Here is a 19,148-nt window from a genome sequence, read left to right as displayed (position 1 = left end):
TACCTGAGTTTCACCACTGAAGCCCGGGATTCCAGTGAAACTACAACTCCAGCTAAGGCCATCTCAAGAACCCCAGGAGGGTATTTCATTGGGCTGAGAGTCCCTGTTTGGGAATCCACAGCATTTTGACAGTCACCTGGGGATGTGGGTCAACAATATCTGAGGATGCCCAGGTACTCATTGGGAAATCATTGGCCTGAGTTTTTGAGATAAAACTTCCAGGTGGGGGTATTTTGGAACCTCCAACTTTAGATTCATTTTCATGAAGTTTGAGCTGAAGAGATAGAACACTTTGAAGTATTCCAGAGAGTTTTCTCCTTTCTCTGGGACAGGTCCTGACACAAAGCTCTGAAGGCCATGTCCCTTCAACCACTAGGTGGTGTCATTCCCACAGTGCCACTGGAAGATGGGACAACACTTCCTGAATTCCTGCTTGACCCCTGGGGTGTTTTGTGTGCAGGTAGGCCAAGGCTAGAGCACTCATGGGTAGCTCTTTCCATTTTGCTCTGACAGCATTTAATTACAGAACAGAGTGCACCAGTTATGATCATTTAAGCAACAATACAATTTGTGCAGAAAGTTTGCACTTGTGGTCATTGTACATTGCCCACCTCTTGTAAGCATTGTGAAGAATCTGATATGCTCTGTCATGTGTCTCATATCAATTTGATTGTGAAATGATGAAATACTAATTAAATAGCAAAATGAAGCATGTTTCATATGTATTTAATATGTAGCATTAAATCTTCATTTTATAATAACTTCCTTCTGATAATAAGATAGAGAAGAGGTGGGGAAATAGCAATGCTCCAACAGGGAAATTGTGTTCTTTGCACTATCAATTTTGACAGGTCCTTGCAATGTTTATTGAAGTTGCAGAGACCTAGCAATTCTACTACTACCTGTTTCTACAGGAAAACTCTTATAGTTTCTTACAGAACACCTAATTTTACAGAATCCTCATATAAAGTCATCAAGCTTGCTGTTAGTCACCTCTCTACCACTGTAACTAGTACCTGAGAGAAGATTTATTTTTACTTTATTTGTGGTCTGGGCATCAAATATAGGGATATTCTACACTGAGCTACTTTTGCAGGCCATTTTAGTTTTTGAGACAGGGTCTCACTAAGTTGGCCAGCCTGGCCTTGAACTTGTGATCCTCCTACCAGAGCCTCCTGGGGTGCTGGTTTATAGGCATCCACCACCATGCTTGTCCAGGAAAGGAATTTTTCTCCAGTATTATTTCAAATTCTTTACTTAGTTTCTTTATGTCTTCCTTTCTATAGAGCTTGAATTATAAAATGTTTTCATTGATTGCAAAAATAAAACAGTCATATGGTGATTTGCATAGATTTTTCTTAAAGAACTTAGTGTTCTTGGAGAAACCCAAGTAGGTCATAATACATGTATCCTACTTATGTGTTACTAGATTAAGTTTCACAATATTTTAATTAAAATTTTTGCATCTATTTTCAAGAATCACCTCCTACTCAGGTATTTGCTGGCATATTCTGTGTTTGGGTTATGTTTAGGTAGCCTTAGTATGAATGAGGTATGTCATCTCTCTCACTGTTCACTAAAATCTTGTGCAAAATCACATGCACACCTTTATTAAATGTTTGGATCTTGCAGGCACTGAGTCAGACCCTTTCTTTACATAAGACTTTTACTATTGATTCCATATTTTTAAAGGGTTACAGCTGATTCTCCTTGAGTCATTTTTGGGAAGTTAAATTTTTCCAAGAATCTATTTATGAAAGAAGTCAAATTTTCTGTCATAAAGTGGTTCCAAATAGCGAGGCAGCTTACATGCCTAGAGCAGGCAGAGCATTGTTTTATTTTCATGTTACAGGTTTGTAATTTGTATGTTCTCTTGCACAGGTTGGTTTGGCAGGCAAGAGTTGGTGACAGGCTGTGGGGTTCTGCTGGGGTGGGATCCCTGGGGTGGGGGTGGTCCTTGGACTCTGGGCAATCTTCCATTAGGGGATATCTCTGTGTCCCTGTGGGATTTTGTCAAAAGACATCTGCAAGCTACCTGGAGGCAACTCTGGGTTCAGCCTTAGGTGTCCAAATTGGAAGAAATTGGTAGTCAGCACAGGCTCAAGTTGGAGTTCATCAGGTTTGAGACCTCTTCAATGTCCTCTGCACACATTGGGGATACAGTAGATTACCCCATGAGGGTTTCCCTGCCTCCTTTTCACCTGAGAACCGAGGAGTGACGTGTCTAGATCCAGGTCACAGCTCTTGCCTGTCAAGTTCTGTCCTGGTCCCTTTGGATTCCAGGCACTGTCTAGTGACCTCCTACTAAATGGGGAGGAAGCCTTTGCAGGAAGAAACTGGCATCCTTCACTCTCTGCAGGTTTTCGTGTAGCAAGGCCTAATTAGGATTTCCTTGCGACTCTCAGTTCAGATTTCCAGCAGAAGAGAACAAAGTCAGAGCATTGTTTCTTTCAGGAGAGGTGGAACTGAAACCTCAGAGGGCTAGTTGGAACTTCACCCGGGCTGGGAGTCAGGATTTTGTGTTTGGTCCCAAACAACAGATGCTTACCCTACTGGTGTGTCTCAGGGGCTCCATTCACCTGCAGCAGTGGACCAAGGTCCCCAGGGACAGGGAAGCAGCAGGATGAGGCAGACCAGATACTTGGGGGTCTGCCGTGGGGACTCAGACATTCCTTGGTCACACCAAGGGTTCTCCTTAAAGATCTCTGTGTTCTCCAGGTGGGCTGGAACCAGCCGAAGACCTCACCTGTGCAAGAGGAATCTAGGTGGTGTATGCAGAATTTTCAGATGAAATATTTGGTCTCTTCAAAAGTGTGTCATTCTTTACCTCAGAGAAGATGTATGCAAAATATTGGCATATGAAATTTCACCGCTATAACATCAATTACAGTTGCCTCATGTATATTCTATTTTATTTTATTTTATTTATTTATTTTGGTAAATGGATTGCTTAATCACTGAGCTGCATCCCAGCACTTTGTTTTTGTTTTAGTTTGTTTTGTTTTGTTTTCTTGAGACAGGGTGTCACTGCATTGCTTGAGAACCTTGCTAATTCACTCAGGCTCTTCATGTTTCAGCCTTCTGAAACCGTGCAATTATAGATGTGCAGCATCTTTCCTGACTTTGCTTCATGGTTGGTGGGTCATCATAACAGTGGTTGAAATGCAGTCATACAAAATGCCAGCTTCACATTTCTGAGTATACCATAGCAAAGTGTCTCATGAGGGAATCTGACCATTAGCATATCCATTATGCAATTGTTAAAAAGTCAAAATGAGTCCAGATCCAAGATGGCAGACTAGAGAGAGGCTGTGTTCCTTCTCACTTTGAAACTCCGGTTTCAAGCAGAGGATATCTCTTTCTTGGTGAGGCAGTTTTTGCTGCTTATTGATCCCCTGCTGTTTACCCCATTTGTCTGCTATGATCACCTGCAGTCTGCCAGCATATCGATGCTGTATTTGAGGCAGATTGCTCACTGTCAGGCATCTATCATGCGCCATTTGTCTGCCTCTCCACTGTCCATCACCGGTTTCACACCTATCCATCACCCAACACATGAGGTCCACCTCCCGATCATCCAACAACAGTCAGCAAACTGATCACCGACCACCAGTGGAAAACCAACTGCCTGCTGTTGCCTGGAACTTCACTGCTACACTACCTGCAGATTTGATTACAAGTGGCTGCTGCCATTTTGAGACAACAGCCAGGACCTGAAGGGCCCTGTCTCCAGGAGCCCTCAGCCCAACTGATCACTCCCTGCCTCTGGGGTCCAAACATCGACTGACTGCTCCCTGACACCAGGACCCCCAGACCAACTGACTGTGCCCAATCACCGGGACCGCAGACCGACTGATTACACGCAGCCACCAGGATCCCGCAACCACACCAGACACACCAGACCTCCAGGACCCCTGCCTGACCAACCACATCCCGCCTCCAGGACCTCCAGCTGACCACGTCCACACCCTGAGCTGCAGCTCCCCATTTGCCAACACATTTGGAAGCCAGAGCAGCTATCTTGGATAATCCTGGAAGCCATATCTCCAAACTTTAGGTGGGGTTTATCCCATCCTGAGATGCTTGCTGGAGGCTTGAAGCCCATTGTCAGGTACCTCTCGAGCATCAGGCTACTAAACTCTGGGAGGTTTCATTACTATATGACTGTTATACTGTAGATTTTATTTTTTCTCCTTATTGAAAAAAATTGTTTTTATTTCTCTACATTTCTTGCTCTCTTTTCCTTTTGTTTACCTGTTCCCTCAGAGTCTCTTTCTCCCTTTTTTCATGCTAATATCCAATTTCTTTTGATTACACTCTCACTCTATTATCTAGAACTTCTGTACATTCTTTATTTATCCCATTAATAGCCACATTCTACATCCCTCTGCATCCTCTTTGTCCACCAATTAGAAACTGCAGACCTTATTGCAAATCTGTTTGTTTTACTGAAGATAATATTTGAACTCACTCTGTTTACTATGACAATTTTGTTACTGTCCTCATAGGAGCTATTTGGTCTAGGACTGCATAGTGACTGAATTGGACACTGCTAATATTGATCTCCCTTAAAGAAAGGTTTTTGGAAACCTATAGGGCCACTATAAGACTATAGGGGGAAATCTGCAATACCCCAGATCTGCACTGTTAGAGGGGAAGATACATGAACAACATGAAAAAACAAGGGAAGAAAATGATCCAAATACATCTAGATTCTATATTAATAGAATCCAATGACAGTATGCTAGAAGAAATATCAGAAAAGGACTTCAGATTATACATGATTAAGATGATTCACGAAGGAAAGGATGAGATAAGAAAGTAAATGCAGGCAATGAATGATAATATCAATAAGCTGAAAGAGCACCTGCAGGAAGCAATAGATCATTTCAACAAAAAGATAGAGATTCTCAAAAAAAAAAAAAAAAAAAAAAATGGAAATCCTTGAAATGAAGGAAACAATAAACCAAATAAAAAAACTGAATGGAAAGCATCACCGAAAGACTAGACCACTTGGAAGACAGAACCTCAGACAATGAAGACAAAATATTTAATCTTGAAAATAAAGTTGCCCAAATAGAGAAGATGGTAAGAAATCATGAACAGAATCTCCAAGAACTATGGGACATCATGAAAAGACCAAATTTAAGAATTATTGGGATTGAGGAAGGCACAGAGAAACAAACCAAAGGAGTGAACAACCTATTCAATGAAATCATATCAGAAAGTGTCCCAAACCTGAAAAATGAAATGGAAAATCAAATACAAGAGGCTTACAAAACACCAAACGCACAAAATCACAACAGATCCACACCAAGGCACATTATAATAAAATGCCTAACATTCAAAATAAAGATAGGATTTTGAAGGCCACGAGAGAAAAGCATCAGATTACATATAGGGGGAGACCAAAATGGATACTAGCCAACTTCTCAACCCAGACTTTAAAAGCTAGAAGGACCTGGAACAATGTATTTCAAGCTCTGAAAGAACATGGTTGCCAACCAAGAATTCTATACCCAGCAAAACTAACCTTCAGATTTGAAGATGAAATAAAATCCTTCCATGATAAACAAAATTTAAAAGAATTTACAAATAGAAAGCCTGCACTACAGAATGTTCTCAGCAAAATATTCCATGAGGAGGAAATGATAAACAACAATGTTGGTCAGAAAAGGGAGGAACTACCTTAGAGAAAAACCACTCAAAGGAGAAACCAAGCCAACTTAAAAACCAAAAATAAGCCAAATGACTGGGAATACAAATCATATCTCAATAATAACCCTGAACATTAATGGCCTAAACTCATCAATCAAAAGACATAGACTGGCAGAATGGATTAAAAAGAAAGACCCAACAATATGCTGCCTGCAAGAGACTCATCTCATAGAAAAAGACACCCACAGACTAAAGTGAAAGGATGGGAAAAAACCTATCATGAACATGGACTCAGTAAAAAATGGGGGTTTCCATCCTTATATCAGATAAAGTGGACTTCAAGCCAAAGTTAGTCAGAAGGGATAAAGAAGGACATTTCATACTGCTTAAGGGAACCATAAATCAGGAAGACATAATGATAGTAAATATTTATGCCCCAAACAATGGTGGATCCCTGTACATCAAACAAATCCTTCTCAATTTCAGAAATCACATTGACCATAACACAATAACTCTGGGTGACTTTAATGCACCACTGCTATCACTACAAAGATCTTCCAAACAAAAACCAACAAAAGAAACCATAGAACTCAATACCACAATTAATAACCTAGACTTAATAGACATATATAGAATATTCCATCCATCCACAAGTGGATTCACTTTCTCTCAGCAGCACATGGAACCATCTCAAAAATAGACCATATGTTATGCCACAAAGTAGCCCATAGGAAATGCAAAAAAATAGAGATACTTCCTTGTGTTCTATCAGGTCATAATGGACTGAGCGTAGATATCAATAACAAAATAAAAAACAGAAATTACTCCAACAGCTGGAGACTAAATAATATACTACTGAATGAAACATGGATAATAGAAAACAGCAGGGAGGAGATAAATAATTCTTAGAGGTCAATGAGAATGATGATACAACATATCAAAATCTCTGGACAGTATGAAAGTAGTACTAAGAGGAAAATTCATTGCATGGAGCGCATTCCAGAAAAGAATGAAAAGTTAACAACTAAATGACCTAACATTACAGCTCAAAGCCCTAGAAAAAGAAGAACAGAATAACAGCAAAAGTAGTAGAAGACAGGAAATACTTAAAATCAGGCTGAAATCAATGAAATTGAAACAAAATAAACAATTCAAAAAATTGACAAAACAAAAAGTTGGTTCTTTGAGAAAGTAAACAAAATAGACAAACCCTTAGCCACACTAACAAAGAGAAGGAGAGAGAAAACTCAAATCACTAAAATTTGTGATAAAAAAGGAAATATCATGACAGACTCCACTGACATACAGAACATAATGAGGAGCTACTTTGAAAATCTCTATTCCAACAAAATAGAAGCTACTGAAGACATTGACAAATTTCTAGAGACATATGGTCCTCCCATACTGAACCAGGAGGACATTCACAATTTAAACAGATCAATATCAAGCGATGAATTAGAAGAAGCCATTAAAAACCTACCATCTAAAAAAAGCCCAGGACAAGACAGATTCTCAGCCAAGTTCAACAAGACCTTCAAGGAAGATCTCATTCCAATACTTCTCAAAGTTTTCCAGGAAATAGAAAAAGAAGGTACTCTACCAAACTCATTCTATGAAGCTAATATCACCCTCATACCCAAACCAGGAAAAGACACATCAAGGAAAGAAAATTTTAGACCAATATCCTTGATGAATATAGATACAAAGATCCTTAACAAAATATTGGCAAACTGTATCCAAAAACATTTTAAGAAAATCATGCACCATGATCAAGTGGGGTTCATCCCTGGAATGCAAGGATGTTTTAACATCCATAAATCAATAAACATAAGCCATCATGTCAATAGACTTAAGAATAAGAATCATATGGTTATTTCAATTGATGCAGAAAAAGCGTTTAACAAAATAAAACACTTCTTCATGCTCAAAACACTAGAAAAAATAGGGATAGTAGGAACATACCTGAACATTGTAAAGGCTATTTATGCTAAGCCCATGGCCAACATCATTCTAAATGGATAAACTAAAATCATTCCCTTTAAAAATGGGAACAATACAGGGATGTCCTCTTTCACCACTTCTATTCAACATTGTCCTCGAAACTCTAGCCAGAACAATTAGACAGACAAAAGAAATTAAAGGATATGAATAGGAAAAGAGGAACTTAAGCTGTCACACATTATTCTGTATTTAGAGGATCCAAAAACCACCACCAGAAATCTTCTATACCTCATTAATAAATTCAGCAAAATAGAAGGCTATAAAATCTAAAGCATTTTTATACACAAGCGACAAAACAGCTGAAAGGGAAATGAGGAAAACAACTCCATTTGCAATAGCTTCAAAGAAAATAAAATACTTGGGAATCAATCTAACCAAAGAGGTAAAAGATCTCTACAATGAAAACTACAAAACACTGAAGAAAGAAACTGAGGAAGACTTTAGAAGATGGAAAGATCTCCCATGTTCTTGGATAGGCAGAATTAATATTGTCAAAATGGCCATACTACCAAAAGTGCTATACAGATTCAATGCAATTTCAATTAAAATTCCAATGATGTACCTTACAGAAATAGAGCAAGCAATCATGAAATTCATTTGGAAGAATAAAAAACCCAGAATAGTTAAAGCAATCCTTAGCAGGAAGAAAGAAATGGGGATATTGCAATACCAGAACTTCAACTATACTACAAAGCAATAGTAACAAAAACGGCATGGTATTGGCACCAAAATAGACAGGAAGATCAATGGTAGAGAATAGAGGACATGGATACAAACCCAAATCAATAGAATTTTCTCATACTATACAAAGGTGCCAAAAATATGCAATGGAGAAAAGATAGCCTCTTCAACATATGGTGCTGGGAAAACTGGAAATCCATATGCAACAGAATGAAACTAAACCCCTATCTCTCATCCTGCACAATAATAAACTCACAATGGATCAAGGACCTTGAACTCAGACCAGAGACCCCACATCTTATAAAAGAAAAAGTAGGTCCAAATCTTCAACTTATTGGCTTAGGATCAGACTTCCTTAACAGGACTCCCATAGCATAAGAAATAAAAGCAAAAATCAACAACTGGGATATACCCAAACTAAATAGCTTTGTCTCAGCAAAGGAAACTATCAGCAATGCGAAGAGAGGGCCTATAGAATGGGAGAATATCTTTGCCACTCATACTTCAGATAGAGCACTAATTTCCAGAATATATTGAGAACACAAAAAACTCTACACAAAGAATACAAATAACCCAATCAACAAATGGGCTAAGGATATGAACTGATGTTTCACAGAAGATCTACAAGCAATCAACAAACATATGAAAAAATGTTCACCATCTTTAGTAATAACAGAAATGCAAATCAAAACTACACTAAGATTCCATCTCACCCCAATTAGAGTGGCAATTATCAAGAATACAAGAAACAATAGGTGTTGGAGAGGATGTGGGGAAAAAGATGCACTCATACTTTGCTCTTGGGGCTGCAAATTAGTTCAGCCACTCTGGAAAGCAGTGTGGAGATTCCTTAGAAAACTTGGAATGAACCCAGCATTTGACCCAGCTATCCCACTCCTCTGCCTATACCCAAAGGACTTAAAATCAGCATAGTACAGAGATACAGCCACATCAATGTTCATAGCTGCTCAATTCACAATAGCCAGACTGTGATAACGGCCTAGTTGTCCTTCAATTGATGAATGGATAAAGAAACTGTGATATATATACAATGGAATATCACTCAGCTATAAAGAATAATAAAATTAAGGCATTTGCAGGCAAATGGATGAAATTGGAGAATATCATGCTAAGTGAGATAAGCCAATCTCAAAAAACCAAAGGAAGAATGATCTCACTGATAAGTGGATTTTGACACATAATGGGGGGTGAGAGGGGGCAAGAATGGAGGAAGACGGACTGTATAGAGAGAAAAGAGGGGTGGGAGAGGTGGAGGGAAGGAAAAAATAATGGAATGAATCAAACATCATTACCCTGTGTAAATGTATGATTATGCAAATGGTATGCTGTTACTTCATGTACAAACGGTAACAACATGTATCCCTATTGTTTACAATAAAAATAAATTAAAATTAAAAGGAAAAAAAAAAGTCAAAATGAGTTTTATAAACCCTAGGCAGATACATGGAAGAAGAGAACAGAGGAGAAAACATGTATAATTTGTACAAAATTTTATTCATATCTTTAGATATAGGTGAGATAGATTTACCTATCTTTCATCTGTCTTTGTTCATTCACCTGTCAATGAACCCTTGAATGGTAGATAGAGCCGCCCCTCATGACCACACCTGACATCTTTTTCATGAAAATGGACTCAAATGTAAAAGAACACATCTGCTCTCAATAGAAGTTAATTGACAGAAAAATAACAGGGAGAATGGTTGACTGATGTACAAATTGTGAAGGTAAGCAGGGAATAAGCAAAATGGCCTGGCTTTTGGAGTGTTCTACGATGCCTCACCTCCATTGTGATTGAGCCCACCATGGAATTGTTCCCTCCCTGAGACTGACAGTGCAATCTGCTGTGAAAGCTTTGTTTAAAATGATTGGGGTTCTGGGCCGGCGGCCCAGGCGACAAGGCCATGCGGCCGGCCAGGGAGTCGAAATCCCGCAGCCCCGCGCTCTTCTCCCGCGCGGTCGCGGTCTGGAGGTCTCTGGACTAACCGCTGCCTTTGTTCCGAGAGCCTTGTCCCTGCTGTTGCCCCAGACCCTCATGCTGCCGCGCTCTGGCCAACCCGCCCTAGGTTCCTTAACCCTCCTTTGGCTCCTGCTGCGCGCGGATGCAGCTGCTGGGCCTGGGTTTCGGCTTTGAGCTGGAGGAGGAGGAGCAGCAGCGGCGCCTGGGAGGCATGAGATGGGAAACTGCTGCTGGACGCAGTGCTTCGGGCTGCTCCTCAAGGAAGCGGGGCGACTGCAGCGAGTAGGAGGCGGCAGAGGATCCAAGTATTTTAGAACATGCTCCAGAGGTGAGCAGGTAACTATAGAGTTTGAGAATCTAGTAGAAAGTGATGAACGAGAGAGCCCAGGAAGCAGTCTTAGCCTCTTACGGAGGAGGAAATTGTCGACCTACGAGAGCGACATTATGATTCTATTGCTGAAAAACAGAAAGATCTTGATAAGAAAATCCAAAAAGAGTTAGCCTTACAAGAAGAGAAGTTAAGACTAGAAGAAGAAGCTTTATACGCTGCACGGCGTGAAGCAGCCAGGGCAGCAAAGCAGCGAAAGCTCTTGGAGCAAGAAAGGCTGAGAGTTGTGCAGCGATATCATCCTTCCGGCAATGGAGGCCATCAAAGTTCAGGACCAGACGATGACTTTGAATCTTGTATGAGAAATGTAAAGTCACAGTATGAAGTTATCGAAGCAGCAGACTCTCATCAGATGCCACGGTATTGGCACCAAATACAGAAAGCAGTTGTGACTGAATGACCAAAATATAAATCAACGAGTGGAAATGATGACAGCACATCCTTAGATCTAGAGTGGGAGGATGAAGAAGGCATGAATAGAGTGCTTCCAATGAGAGAGCGTGCCAGAACAGGAAGACATTCTCCGGGCGGCACTTAAGTGTAGCAGCAAGAAGACTGGAAGTAACCGCACGTCAGCCTCTGATGACTCCAACGGACTGGCGTGGGAGAATGATTTTGTCAGTGCCGAAATGGATGATAGTGGCAATTCCGAGTATTCTGGATTTGTAAATCCTGTATTAGAACCGTCTGATTCTGGCACGAAGCAGTCTGATACAGGTCAACAGATTCGATAGGGTGAAATAGTGTAAACTGTGTATTAGTTATGACCAAATGTTAAAACGAACTAGAAAGTATAAATGGTTGGATTCAGCCTTTTTCATAAGGGGGAGGATAGAAACCACGTTGTAAATGATTATTTTGTTAGAAAGGAGTAGAAATGATAAATCTGAATTGCTTCAGAATTAAGTGCAATTTTATCATCTGCCTTCTGCTTTTCGAGACCAATTTAATGGTTTTGTCATGTTATCAATTACATTTAGTTTAACTCTTTATAGCATTCCTGTTTACTCTTATAGATTTACATATTTATAAAAGTTCATTACTTTTACTTCAAATGCTTTGCTAAGCCCTTTCCATTATCTGTGAAACTATTAAAAGTATTTTTTGTTAATTCTCAGCAGATGTGAAGGGAGCATGAGCAGGGATTGTCAGATTTAGAATAGTATCCCTTTCCCAGCATTATTTACCTCTATGGCTTCTTTGGATTTTATTAACTAATATTAAGCACAATTAATTTGCATAGATGACCCTATGAAATGCTGAAGTATCAGTTTCTTTCTATGTTTATTGTATAACCTAGTATGATGATGTTGATTCAATCTGAACAAAAGATAATATGATAAAAATAAACTTTAGAGTTTGGACATTTAAGTTGGTAATAAAAATTATATTTAAGGAAATATGTAAACATTTACGTTTTTCACTTCCTTTTACATGCAACTATATTGGCTTTAAATTGATATATTAAGATTTTAGGTGTCATTATTTTCTTTTAATTCTATATTTCCAATGAATAATCTTAGATTTTACATAGAACATGTTCTCTGAATGACTTAAGAAAAGAAAACATAAAAAGGGTAATTTGGGTATCAAAGTAAATAAAATCCTTTCTGGTATGAAAGGTTCCATTGAATATGTTATACTTTCCTTTGCCTTGTAGTACGAGGAACTTAGATGGGATGGAACTAAGTATTTCAGTATAAATATATATAACTGCATTTTGTAATAGACAGTTAACTTCCCTTCTCATCAAACTTTATGTATCAATATCAAAGGCCAGGGATATAAAACATTCCCTAATTGCTTTCCTTGATTTTGATGAGGATTGAGTGTGATTTTATAAGCAAACAAGGTTGTTGTTTTTTTCCTCCTTACGGTGTTTTTCTTTTCTTTTTTTTACAACAGTGACAGTGTATGTTCTCAAAAATATAGGAAGGTCCACATATAAATAGTAACTTAAATTTCCTACTGTACTTAAAAAAAAAATCATGTGGCCCTTTCAATATTTGAACTGCTAGGCAATGAATCTGTAGTTGTTTGTTCTTTTTTTAATCTCATAGAAATGAATATGACAGTTTAATATGTAAATATAATACATTAGGAAATGCTTTTATTTATATCTGTCAATATAATTTGAGTTGTAGCTATGTTATTGGAAATATTTTAAGGGACTCTATATTCACATTGCCTGTATTAATGTTTTTTAAAGTTTATATACATCAGATGTATATTTTTGGTTTGGCATAAGCTACTATCGTAATTTTTCTTGGCTTTTTGTTCATGAAATTTTTTCTGAAGGAATGGTAACTTCTCAAGGATTGTGAATAAACACATTTTTACATTTAAAGTTAAAAAAAAATGATTGGTTGTTCTCAAAGATCTATGTGCAGAACAGATCCAGGTGCTGCATAGTGCTATGACTGGGATTTAGTGAAACCTCAATGAGCAGAGGTTGATCCTACTCTCTTTGTGTGTGCCCAGGAGCCTTGTAGTTCATAATGTCACCTTGTGCATTATGAGTTCCTGCCCTCCTCTTCCTCATCAAGAAAAATTTCAACTAGTGATTTGGTAAAAAACAGTGACATTCCATTTTTCCTAAAATAAATATGAAGAGCTGGGAAGACACCTCCCTTTATTCAGGGTCATGACCTTTCTTTTCTGAAGAACAACTGAGGTTTTGGTTCTTTAAAAGGAAAAATCTTAGACAACATCAATTTGAACTCTGTTTATTTAAGTGAGAAACAAAATGATTTCCATATTAGGTAGCCCTCAGAATCAGAACAGGTTCTAAGAATTGTGGCTGACAACACAATGTGGTAGTATTTATAGAAAATGGAAGTGAGGTACAGAAACAATTTAATTGGTTCAACATTTTCCCACATGAATGGAAACTCAGTGTTAGCTTCCCATTGCTGTGACATAATACCTGAGTTAAGCCACTTCAAAAGAGTTCCAGGGGTTTCAGTCCATGATCACTTGGCCTCATGTCTTTGGGCCTGTGTTTAAGCTGAAAATGATGGTGGGGAGCATGTGGTAGAAAAATATTCACATCATGGTTCCCAGGAATCAAAAAGAGACCAAAGACACGTCAATGGTTTCCCAGACACTTTATTTAAATACCTTGAAATCATTTTCTGTATATCATGTAAGCACCTGAGCAAATGTCTTCCCATGATTATTGATGTGGTATGGATCATGGGTCCTACCTCTTTGTTTTTGAGAAAGACAAGCCACTTGGAATATTGCATTTAGGAAATGCTTTTTATTCTAAGTTTCACAGAAATTTTACTTCAGCTGAAGGATATAAGATGCAATTATAATAAATGTATTTCTGGAAATTTGAGAAATACTTTCAAGGTCTCACTCAGTTTTATGATAGAGTGTTAACATACAAAGGAAATTTGTAGATTCTTAATTTTTGTCTGAATAGTGCATGGTAATAAATGAATTGCAAATATTAGAGTTCATCAATGCAACACATTAGTTATTTGTAAATTAAAAAGAAAAAGAAAAAATGTCCCAAATAGGTGGCAAATTTTACTCATTATGACACACAATTCTGCCTACTTTTTTTTCAATTGTTCTGTTATGTTATACATGACAGCAGAATGCATTTTGATTCATTGTACACAAATGAAGTACAACTTTTCATTTCCCTGGTTGTAGAGTCACACCATTAATTTAATCATACGTGTACAGAGGGTAATGATGTTTGTCTCCTTTCACCATCTTTCTGTCCCTTACCCCCAGTCTCCAAACATTTCCCGCTAGACAATCCAATGTTCCCCCATTATTCCCGTACATCCTTCTTTCCCTGCTTATATATCAGTGTCCACTTATCAGAGAAAAAATTTGGCCTTTGGTTTTCGGCTTATTTCACTTAGTATGATATTCTCCAACTCCATCCGTTTACCTGGAAAAGCTACGATTTTATTCTTCTTTATGGCTAATAATCCACTGTGCATATACATCACAGATTCTTTATCCATTCATCTATTTAACAACATCTAGATTGGTTTCACAATCTTGCTATTGTGAATTGAGATACTATAAACATTGATGTGATTGTAGTATGCTGATTTTAAGTCCTTTGAGAATAAACCAAGGAGTGAGATAGCTGGGTCAAATGGTGGGTTTCTTTCAAGTTTTCTGAGCAATCTCCATACTGCTTTCCAGAGTGACTGCGCCAATTTGCTATCCCTACAGCAATGTATGAGTGTACCTTTTTTTCCACATCCTTGCCAACACCTATTGTTACTTGTATTCTTGATAATATTCATTGTGATTGGAGTGAGATGAAATCTTAGGGTAGTTTTGATTTGCATTTCTCTAATTACAAGAGGTGTTGAACATTTTTTTTTCTTATAAAAGTATCTAATTTATTTCAGTATCTGGTTTCATTTTTAAATTAGAGCTGTTGGACAATTATATAACCTAAAATTCATTCTCAGAGGTGCAGAAACATTAATAAGCTATTAAATACAGTGAATAAGATTACGGGACCATGCATTTAGAAAAGCCATGTTCAAAAGTCACAAGTTCCAGTTATACTACTTAACTGAAAGATCCTTTAACTCTGTACTTCCAACTATACCACTCTCATTTTGAATATGATTTATCCTATTTGTGCAATTATTATTATGCCCAACAAAATCTTCCCAAATTTTAAGCCTTTCTTTACTATTTAAGAACTTATGACAGCTGTTATAAACTAACTTTGTAAAAGAAATATCAAATTTTAGTTTTCACCTCAAACTTGTTGGATCAAGAAGTACAGGACATCACTCCCTATGAGTTATTAAAGAATGGAATAAAACAAACGTGCCATTTATATAATCAACAAATTATCTGACAAAACTTTTTATCTACTTCAGTGTTCTAATTAACACAAAAATAAACAGGTTCCACAATATTACAGCATTTGGCATTTTTACTGCAAGTTTTAAATCAGTGTTAACAACAACTCATCTCAAGAAAAAGGCAGTGTTCATAAGTAAAAAAACTGTTAAAACCAGAAAGTAGTATTCACAAGAGAATTCTTTATAAAATTAGGTTTTAAAAATGAGAATGTCTTGATAATTGCCAGTTTCTCAAAAGCTAAAATCAGAAAAAAATAAAATGAAGAAAAAAGACCTACGTACTCACTGATTAATACTACTTTACTTTGAGAAATCCAAAAACAATTATATTCCAAGGAATAAGCAATAATGATAAAAGATATGATTAATATACTGTATCTCCTTTAAGCCAAAGCAAACTTTTCACCTAGAGAGGATAATTCTTTTATATTCTTAACATCCTTTGTCCAGAACAGGATCCCATTTTAAGCCACTATTTGAATAAAGTTCATAATCTAAACTCATTTTTCTCCATAGGATGTTTTCATTTCAGTACAAAAGCTACAATGGCAAATGACTTAAGTCACTTATGTTTTTAAGAATTTGCAGTTTGGGTATCCCGTATCTGAAATGCTTAGGACTAGAAGTGTTTGGTTTTTTTTTTTCAGATTTTTGAATATTTGCATATACATGAGATATCTTGAGGATAGACCCTAAGTCTAAACACAAAAATTCATCTGTTTTGTATAACTTGAAGGTAATTTTTTAGTGTACTTGTGTTTTGACTGAAACCCTTCAAGAAGTCAGGTGTGGAATTTTCCACTTTGTGGATCATGTTTGTGCACAAAACGTTTTGGACTTTGGAGCATCTGGGGTTTGGGATTTTCTGATTAGGGATACTCAACCTGTGTAATAAATGCTTATTTATAAAAATGGCCAGTAAATACCAACAAACTTCTACACCCAAGCCTAAACTACAGTACTGAGGTCAAAACTAACATGATTGTTCTATATGGTCAGATTTCATTTACTAAATAATACTATCATGAAATTCAAAGAAACCTTAGGAGTCCTTCCAAAGCTGAATAATTTCCAAATGATTTTTCTCTGGTTGCAGAGCCTATTCATTCCTTCAGTCCTTTTTCAGTCGTTTAGCTTTTGCAATATTTTCTTGATGTTTTTGTTTCTTCTTTTGCTCCTTCTTCCTGGCTTCAATCATCTTGGCCAATTTCCAGGACAATACAGCACTTGCTAGGAACAGTGGAGTAAAGGCTAAAATAACTGTTGTAAGGAAGCCATATGGGTCTTTTGCAACCCATTCCACAATATACTCAGCCCAAGCCTTTATGTCAAACATCTTTGTAGCAGTCTTAGGAAAACTGGGGGGTAGGCTTATGCTCAAGTAGTGATTTCTAATTTGGTCCAGGATTATCAGTAAGCCAAGCACAATTTCAGATGACCCTTGGTGGCTTGCTTTCTTTGTTCCACAGTATACTTCTGAGAGGGCTAAATTCACCAGACCGGAAGGAGGAAGGCGGAAGTCTGAACATTTTAAAAAATATATTTGTTGATGACTTGTGTATCTTCTTCCATCAAGTGTCTCTTCAGTTCCTTAGCCAATTTATTGTTTGGGTTATTTGTACTTTTGGTGTTGCATTTTTAAATTCTTGATAAATTGTGGAGATTAGTTCTCTTTCTGAAGTGCATGTGGTAGAGATGTTCTCCCACTTTGTAGGCTCTCTCTTCACATTATTGATTGTTTCCTTTGCTGAGAAAAAGGTTTATAGTTTGAAAAAACCTAATTTATTGATTCTTGATTTAATTTCTTGTGCTTTAGCTGTCATGTTAAGGAAGTCATGTCCTAAGCCAACTTGATGAAGATTTGGGTCTAGTTTTTCTTCTACTAGGCACCAGGTCTCTGGTGTAATTCCTAGGTCCTTGATTCATTTTGAATTGAGTTTTGTGCAGGGTGAGAGAAGTTTGATTTCATTTGGCTGCATATGGATTTCCAGTTTTTCCAGTGCCATTTGTTGAAGAGGCTGTCTTTACTCCATTGTATATTTTTGGCATATGGGATGAACCCCATTTGATCATGGTGCACTAGTATGGGATAACTGTATTTATGTGGGTTTGTCTCTGTGTCCTCTGTTCTGTACCCTTGTTCTACCTGTCTAGTTTGGTGCTAACACCATGCTGTTTTTGTTACTATTGCTCTATAGTATTGTTTAATGTCTGGTATTGTGATACCTCCTGCTTCATGCTTCCTGCTAAAGATTGCTTTGGCTATTATGTGTTGTCTTGTCCTTTCAAAGGAATTTCATGATTGCTTTCTCTATTTCTATGAGTTACATCATTGAGCTTGTTAAATGGATTTGCATTGAATCTGTATAGTGCTTTTGGTAGTATGGCCATATTGAGAAAATTAATTCTGCCTATCCAAGAACATGGGAAATCTTTTCATCTTCTAATGTTTTCTTTAATTTCTTTATTTAGTGTTTTGTAGTTATCATTGGAGAGGTCTTTTACCTCTTTTGTTAGATTGGTTCCCAAGGTTTTTATTCTTTTCTTTTTTTTTTTTTTTTTTTTTTTTTTTGAGGTTATTGTGAATTGAGTAGTTTTCCTAATTTCCGTTTCAGAGCATTCATCACTTCTAAATAGAAATGTATTAGATTTATGTGTTAATTTTATATCTGGCCACTTTGCTGAATTCATTTATTCATTCTAGAAGTTTTCTGGTGGGAATTTTTGGATTCTCTAAATATAGATCATGTTGTCAACAAATAGTGATAGTTTGAGTTGTTCTTTTTGTATTCATAGCCCTTCAATTTCTTTGGTCTCTGCTCTGGCTAGATTTTCAAGGACTATTTTGAATAGAAATGATGAAAGAGGGAATCCCTGTCTTGTTCCAATTTTTAGAGGGAATGCCTTCATTTGTCTCCAGTTAGAATGATGTTGGCCTTGAGCTTTGCATATGTAGCCTTTACAATGTTGAGATATGTTTCTACTGTCCTTTTTCTTAATAGTGTTTAGAGCACGAAAGGGTGCTGTATATTTTATCAAATGCTTTTTCTTCATCTATTGAAATGACCATATGATTCTTAACTTTAAGTCTATCGATGTAATGAATTATATTTATGGATTTGGATTTCTAGATGTCGAACCAACATTGAATCCCTGGGATGAACCCCAGTTGATCATAGTGCACTCTTTTAACATGTTTTTGTATGCACTATGCCAGAATTTTGTTAAGAATTTTTGAAGTTTTCTTTCCTTGATATGTGTTTTTCTGGTTTGGTATCAGGGTGATACTGGCTTCATAGAATGAGTATGGAAGCATTCCCTCCTTTTCAATTCATGTAATACTTTGAGGAATATTGAGATTAATTCTTCTTGGAAAGTCCTGTAGATCTTGGCTGAAAATCTTTCTGGACCTGGTCTTTTTTTGGTTGGTAGGCTATTTCATTGCTTGAAATTGATCTGTTTAAATAGTATATGTCCTTCACTACCAGTTTCAGTGGATCATATTTCTCTGGAGATTTGTTGATGTATTCAAGATTTTCTTTTTTTTTTTGGAATAAAAAATCATCAAAATAGCTTATAATTA

At 37.2% G+C, this 19,148-nt stretch overlaps 1 protein-coding gene and 1 pseudogene across 2 annotated transcripts; one reads left to right on the top strand and one right to left on the bottom strand.

Moving 5' to 3' along the window:
• The first annotated feature begins 10,502 nt into the window (after positions 1-10,502).
• LOC306659212 (AP-1 complex-associated regulatory protein-like) lies at positions 10,503-12,114 on the top strand (annotated as a pseudogene). The gene has a single exon. The product of its transcript is annotated as an AP-1 complex-associated regulatory protein-like (transcript).
• A 4,198-nt stretch (positions 12,115-16,312) lies between these two features.
• Positions 16,313-17,069, bottom strand: LOC306659039 (small integral membrane protein 15-like). The gene has a single exon (XM_079136280.1). It carries the CDS (start codon positions 16,899-16,901, stop codon positions 16,677-16,679), a length of 225 nt encoding a protein of 74 aa, XP_078992406.1. The 5' UTR covers positions 16,902-17,069; the 3' UTR covers positions 16,313-16,676.
• Positions 17,070-19,148: the final 2,079 nt, after the last annotated feature.

Source organism: Sciurus vulgaris, assembly GCF_902686455.1.
Source record: "Sciurus vulgaris genome assembly, chromosome: 4".
Taxonomy (NCBI): Eukaryota; Metazoa; Chordata; class Mammalia; order Rodentia; family Sciuridae; genus Sciurus; species Sciurus vulgaris.
This window is presented reverse-complemented; position numbering and strand designations above follow the sequence as displayed.